This window comes from Notothenia rossii, assembly GCF_949606895.1.
Source record: "Notothenia rossii genome assembly, chromosome: 7".
Lineage (NCBI taxonomy): Eukaryota > Metazoa > Chordata > Actinopteri > Perciformes > Nototheniidae > Notothenia > Notothenia rossii.
Genome location: NC_136905.1, coordinates 66,957,526 through 66,964,667, shown reverse-complemented (window position 1 = coordinate 66,964,667; position 7,142 = coordinate 66,957,526). Strand labels below are relative to the sequence as shown.

General features: G+C 42.5%; 1 protein-coding gene across 1 annotated transcript; it reads left to right on the top strand.

Annotated features, from left to right (window-relative positions):
• The first annotated feature begins 1,442 nt into the window (after positions 1–1,442).
• LOC307047243 (protein L-Myc-1b-like) lies at positions 1,443–4,839 on the top strand. Its single transcript, XM_079694093.1, has 3 exons — positions 1,443–1,724; positions 2,203–2,828; positions 3,503–4,839. The coding sequence occupies exons 2-3, from the start codon at positions 2,285–2,287 to the stop codon at positions 4,114–4,116; spliced, it is 1,158 nt and encodes a 385-aa protein (XP_079550219.1). The 5' UTR covers positions 1,443–1,724; positions 2,203–2,284; the 3' UTR covers positions 4,117–4,839.
• The last annotated feature ends 2,303 nt before the right edge of the window (positions 4,840–7,142 follow it).

Here is a 7,142-nt window from a genome sequence, read left to right as displayed (position 1 = left end):
ATTACTCACTTCAGCACCACCTGCAGACAGCTGAATCTCAACTGTCCGTGCGCTCGTTGTGCTCCATTGTGTTCAAATGCAAGCCGTTCAAAGATGCGCTCCACCCTTCACTATGGAAATGTTTCGGCTTGGAATCCAATACGCTCGTTTCAAAACACTGAAAGTGGAAAGTAAGGATATTGAATTCCTACCTTTTGTCATACAAAGTAAAAGACCTGATAGTAAGTCAACAGCCTTCCCATACAAATACAACTTTAAAAAAACAGCCCTTCAGCGGTTTAGCTTTTTGAGAGGGAGATTTTGAGGTGAGGCTTATAAGATCTGCTGATTTAAACAGGATTAAAGAAAAGAGGATCATCTTAAAACTAGTGTTTGGCCACAAGGTTAAGACAAATAAGCTTTGATTTAACTCAGGATCATTTGAACAGACGCGTCTAGAAATGCAAACACATCATGAAGACGTCAAATTAAACACGACTGTTGAGTCAAAGACCAAATGTGGATACTATGTGGACTATGACTATCACAACTGTATTATGGTATACTATAGAGAAACATTTATTCAATATTATTTGTTTATTTTGTTGGGATGCAGTGGTGATAGGTGGATCAATAACTTGAGTCAAAGCAATAATACATCAATGTAAAAATACTCAAGTAAAGGTCCTGCATTTAAAGTGTACTTACAGGGGAAAAAATAAGCATTAAACAGGAAGATACGCCCGTGGATATTGATTAGTAAAGAATATTAGGATAGATGATTACGTTTTCAATAATTGTTTGATTTATAAAAGGAAGTGAATAATGCCTCATTGAACAAACACAAATGTCAAAAATATTCTGCTCACCATCACATAAGACAAAGGCAAACTTAAAGTCTTTGCAGTGGGGGAGCTTAAACACATTGGTAGTTTTGCTTTGTGATTGTAGATAAAAAAAATTGCCAGTCGACTATTCAATAGGTTGAATAATTTGCTTCAGCTCCATATAACATATTCCATCATAACATATGTGACAGAGCTCTTCCCCTGCTGTTGAAGGTCCACTTAGTAACTAAGTTACTTTATATAACGATGAGTCTATGGAAATGCTTCAAATCTAATTTAAAGTTGATATCAAGTTGATGCTTGAAAGCATTTTCCTGATATAAAAATTGATTATCAACTAGAGCTGCTAAACTAAATATAGAGAAGCACACAATATTCCAATGTGAATGTAGAGAGATATGTAATGGACGCTACAACGAATGGAAAGAAATCTCCAAGCTTTATAAAAAATTATCCCAAAATTATGTTTCTCTCTAAGAGCAGCAAATATTGATGATATAATGTGTCAGTTATTTATTGTGACCATAATTGGTGGTGTAGACTGGGCGGGGCCGTGCGCCTCCCCCGCCTCTGATGCAAATGATGGGGCTTTACCCGGATCTACCGCTGCAGATATTTCCGAGGCTCCTCCTTGCTCTTTTTATCGCCTTATAACAGGATATCTAACTGGCGCGAAAAACGCACTGTGTGGCTTTCAGTAACACATTGTGGGGTAGTCCCTGTGCCTGCAGTTTCAGTCGGTTTTTATACCTTACAAAAGTGCACATTGCGTCGAAAAAAGCGCGTCTGTATATCCAGCAACAACTCGGCCGTCTGATCCCGGTGAACTCGCTGCTCTTTGCCTGCCGGGGGATTTCCTATACCCTGGATATCGCTGTGGGATTGTACGGAGAGCCGGTGAGTAGTTTAAATACGCTGTCTGCCATTGAAAGTGTTGCAATAAAGAACTAAGAGCTGTGTGTGAGGGTAAACCCACGATGTGACCGAGGAGCAGTCACTTTTCTTTCTCTTCGCCGGTTCACATGAGTGCTGAGGAACAAAGCGCTGCCTACATTTCAGGAAATGCAGCCCTGCATGTTACTTTTACTGCAGGATGGTCCTGTAGTTCTCTTCTATATATTTTCAAACGTGCACTGCATCATAGTTGACACCTGTATAAATATAACTACATTATGTAATAACCTTGTGGACAGTTTGAGTCCATACCTGTAAAGAGAGCACCCGCAAGATGCAATCAATTATTAATGTGGTCCCATTTGCAGAAAGTAGGCTGTGATATCCTAATGGCCCATTCGATGGATACTTGAAATGTGATACATCTGATGGAAATTACTTTAATAGATCATTTGCTCATCATGCTGATGTTTCACCCCAGGTTGTAAAGGACGTTTCCAGAGACCACTGCTGTGATTCGATCATTTCTGGGAATAAACTAGAGGATTTTATTAACTGGGAATATGGAGTTCGACTGCTACCAGCACTATTTCATTGACGACTTCGACAGAGAGGAGGATTTTTATAAGTCGACCGCACCGAGTGAGGACATATGGAAAAAGTTCGAGCTGCTGCCCACCCCTCCCATGTCTCCCACCCGGACTTTGAGCGGTGGTGCGCTGCACCTCTCGCCGGGAGACAAGCTTAGCTGGCTGTCCAAAGTCCTGGGTCAGGACCAGGAGTGCGAGGGTCAGTTCATCCCGGACACGGAGGAGCTGTTCGGGAACCTCAGCTCCATCATCATCCAGGACTGCATGTGGAGTGGTTTCTCTGCCAGTAAGCAGCTGGAGAAGGTCAACGGGAGAGTGTCAGCAGCGGCACAGACCTGCGTGTCCCCGTTGGCCCAGATCTCCGTGAGACCGAGCAAGGCGCAGTGCGTCTCACCCGCTCTCCCGCATGTCGCCTCGGCCACAGACTGCGTCGACCCCACAGCTGTCTTCACCTTGCCAGCAAGCAGCTGCAGGAAGCCGACGTCGTCTGGCTCCGAGTCTCGCTCTGAGTCCTCTGGTAAGGAAGCAATCATTATTTCCCCACCCTGCCCCTTTCTATTGCCCTCTAACAATGCGTAATTTGGAAAGCTGCGCCGCTGTGCATTACTGTGGTGCAGAGGGGTTATCAAGTTCATCAGTCAGTCACGTTAGAGCTGCATTTTACTCTGACTTTGACAATGCGGCACATGCTTGCTACCCATGCAGTCTTTTAAAAAAACCGCGCCCGCGTCACGTTTTACTTACATTTCCCCTTTCGATATCTTCCAGTAGCACTGCATTACAATCAGAGTGCGGTAGAGGGGCGGGGTGGCCGAGTCCTGGTGATTTATTACTACTACACACTAACAGCGACAGACCATGAGAGTAACTCTTTCACATTTCCTGAATTAGGGAGTGCCCCCTGCCAGCAGATCTCCTCCTTTTAAATTGTTGATGTCAGCTCAGTTCTCAAAGACAAAAGCCTGAATTCCTGCAGGCTTTGGCATGGAAGACCACTGCTGTTAACACCCCAGCCCTGCTCTGCCTCATATGGAGGGCTAGTGGTGTGCATGCTCGGCTGTGGAATGCACTTCCTTGTAGCCAGTTTAGTTACAGTTTGACTCTTAAAGGAATGTGAAGTCTTTTTTTTGTAAACGTTGGCAAGGCTCTGCAAAATGTGTGTATTGATGAGTTGTTCATTTGTTATCACAGATGATGAAGAGGAAATCGATGTGGTCACTGTGGAGAGCAAGCAGAACCGGGTGCGGCCGGCGAATGTCAGAAAGTCGGTGACCGTCACAGTCCGAGCTGATCCCTGCCCTAAACGCTTCCACATGTCTGTCCACCGGCAGCAGCACAATTACGCCGCCCGCTCCCCAGACAGCGAGCCCGATGATGATGATGATGAGGATGAGGATGAAGAAGATGATGATGAAGAGGAGGAGGATGAGGAGGAAGAGCCTCAAAGCAAGCGTACCTGCACATCATCCAGTCAGTGGACCAACTCCTCGGCTAGTGTCTCCCAGCCGGGCTCCCCCTCTGAGAGTCCCCAAAACTCTGACCTAGAGGACACTGACCGCAGGCGGAATCACAACTTCCTTGAGAGGAAAAGGAGGAACGATCTCCGGTCCCGCTTTCTCGCTCTACGGGATCAGATCCCTGGCTTGGAATCGGCCAAGACTCCTAAAGTGGCGATCCTGACCCAGGCGACAGAGTTCCTGGCAGACCTGCACACCCGGGAGAAACGGCAGCTCCAGGAGAAGAAACGCCTCAAAACTCGACAACAGCTGCTTCTCCGCCGAGTAGCTGAACTGAAGCGTTCTTGAGACACATACTTTTAATATAAACTCATTCTTCAGTCAGGAGCATGACTCCAGTTACCTGTCACTTTTGGAAAGCTTCTCCATAACAACATGCCTCATGTAAATAGCTGTGAATTCTTTTTTTGATATAGCTTTGGGCTTCCTATGAAATGACTGTGCTAGCCAATGAACCTGATACGGGGAGGAGCAGCAGTTAGTTTGCTGTGTTTGATTTCTTTGTTTTGAAAGTATTTTAGTTATGAAAAGTTTTTATAGCTAACATATTTCCTGGTATGCTGTGATGGGGAAATAAGAACTTTGTTAATAGTGGATCAGTGTATATATGCAGCCTTCAGGCTGTGTGATTTCGTGTGTCACACTTTTAATTGAATGAAGTGTGAATGACTTTCAGTGTACATAACAATTGAATGACTTCCTGGTTTGTTTGATGTGAATGATGACTGAGTGTCTGATGTACAACTTGTTGTGTAAATAATAGCTTATTGCTCCTGTTGAGGGAGACAAAATCAAGAGTTGTCAACAAGCTTTGCTCCTCTTTATGACGTGCCACCAGGCATTGAGGAACCTCTATTTTGTTAAGAAAATAGGAAAAAAAAAGAAAAAGTAGCACTGCTGTACTTTATAATCACTTGTCACTTTGTGATTTCAATGCTTCTCCTGATTTCTGTTGACTTTTAAGCATGCTAACATCGACATTAAATTTTTATACCATATTTGCATACACAACTGAAGTCCTTGTTTTTTATTCAAGACAAAAAACACATTGTTAAAAAAGCTGTATTCCTGTGCAGAATGAATATTGACATTTTGACCTTGCTTTTACATTATTTTACAGGCTCTGATTATAACACTCTTTTACTTTCCATAGCAACTTAAAAAAGCGTGCATCTAAGTGAAACTTTGATTTTAAATGTCTGAAGCGGAAGTAACAGATTTATTATGCCTCACACAAGTCTGGGTAAGATTCCCCACATGCTTCTTCTCAAAAAACATACTCAAACTATCAAACTTACTATGGCACTCTAATTGACTGTAAATGAGGGCAGATCCTAAAAAAATCATTGTTTCCCTCATCTCTGTGTCACTTTGTTAAGTATGTTGTATAAATGTCTGCACCTTGGTGCACCAGCTGCTGATCTGCAGAAGGTTACACCAAGCATGTCCTTGAGACTTGCCCTTGAAGAGTGTGTGTGATACTGTTGTGGAACCTCCCCTCTGCAGTGGCTGCTGCTTGCTGGGCACCTGATGTGCTCTGAACTAGGACACACACACACACACACACACACACACACACACACACACACACACACACACACACACACAGAGACCTGTTCAATGGGTATCTTTAGAACAGTCCCCAGTGGTTTAGAGACGTGGACTTGGATCCAGTGCAGCTTTTGGCACAGGTGTGCATCTAGAGAGCAGCACTGCTTCATGTGAGTGGCTGTAAAATATAATGTTAAAGAAGTGAATACTGCTCTTTAACTGCTATGCTATTGGATGTCACTACCTTATTTCATACGTTATGTGAAATGCTTTTTAGTACCCTTTGTTGTAGAGCTTTTTTGGTCTATGGAATTGATGGGTGTTGCGAGTCTGTCAGACTACTTATGTGTGAGTGAAGTAGATCAAATATCTCTATTAAATATCAATTATATATTATATATATATATATATATATATATATATATATTATAATCATCTTTGATAAATGAACAGTTGTGTTTAGCAGCAGATGCTCAGTTCAGTAACCTGACACACTTTTCAGTTCAGAGTTCCTGTAGGATTTATAACCCTGTGGTGGCTAAGGTCATTACACTGCAGTCATAATAAGCAAATGGTGAAGAATGGTGAGTAACTTCACACTGGATTAAAGTTACTAATACTTCATTTGAGTTAAGATTTTATCATAGTACCTTATATTACGGAAATATAATTACCAATTTAAGCAAGCCAATGGGCTGCTTTGTGATGTTAATTATGTTTAAGCCTAGGCTAGCCAACGTGTAGTTACTTCTTTCATAAATAATTCCTTATATAAGTAATTAAATGATTGCCATGCTGCTGCTCTATCAATGACCTTCCAGGCGAGTCTCTGCAAGCCTGAATGACTCAGGTTTGACTGCCATGCATTTGTTTAATAAAACTCAAAGCAACCATATTGTTCCAAGTACAGCCTGACAGACGAGCCAGGCACACCCTGAACTCCAACCGTCTCACACCTCGCTGGCCTTTGTGAGTGCTGGGATAGCTCGGTGTTCCACCTGCCTGTGTTCACTCACTGGCCCCCGTTTTCAGCCCTGAGGGCACTTTTTTATGGCACTGTAATATGTTATTTCCATTACAAAATCAGCATCTGGTGTCAGGCAGCTTAGTTAAACGACCCCATCTACACAAAATAGTTGATTGAAACTATCTGAAACAATGTTGACTACATTTAATACATACATTTCTAATATTTTGCAAAGTTTTGTAGAGCTTTGCAGTCCTAGTTTCTTGGTGAACTGAACTCAATCAGCAAATCAGGTATTGCAAACCTGAGTGAACTTGTGACAAAGTCTGGTCGCAGCAAACCGCAATGACTCCTTAGATTAACATCAGCTGCTCTTCTGGTTGTCCTTTACATCAGGAAGTGACAACAACAATCAGACACCAGGTCTTAGACAAGATAAGAGTAACTACTCTGATACCTTTCCTGTTTCCTTCTGGCCATGAAAGTCATCCAGAGTGATGCAACACAAGATTAGGAAATCAATAATTAACCCAAACATAAAAGTTCAAAGGCTTTCTACAAGTGCTGTTAACACGTTTTTGTTTCATTAATGGACAGTGCAACTATCCTACATACAAAGTCCGCAGTTTGTTTTTGGAGCAAATGACAATATTGCAAAATGTTCGAGTGAAGCCACATTTTTAAAGATACATTGTCTCGACCCTTGGACTGTAGTTGTTCAAGAGTAAACACTGCAAGTTCTCAACAGCAGCCATGTGTGCTATAAGCATTCTGAATATGATGCTCCTATGCTTAA

Excerpts from the sequence above, each read along its gene's own strand:
- LOC307047243 (XM_079694093.1), top strand. The coding sequence starts at position 2,285 with ATGGAGTTCGACTGCTACCAGCACTATTTCATTGACGACTTCGACAGA. Across the intron at positions 2,829-3,502 it reads GTCTCGCTCTGAGTCCTCTG|ATGATGAAGAGGAAATCGAT; the intron begins GTAAGGAAGCAA and ends TTGTTATCACAG.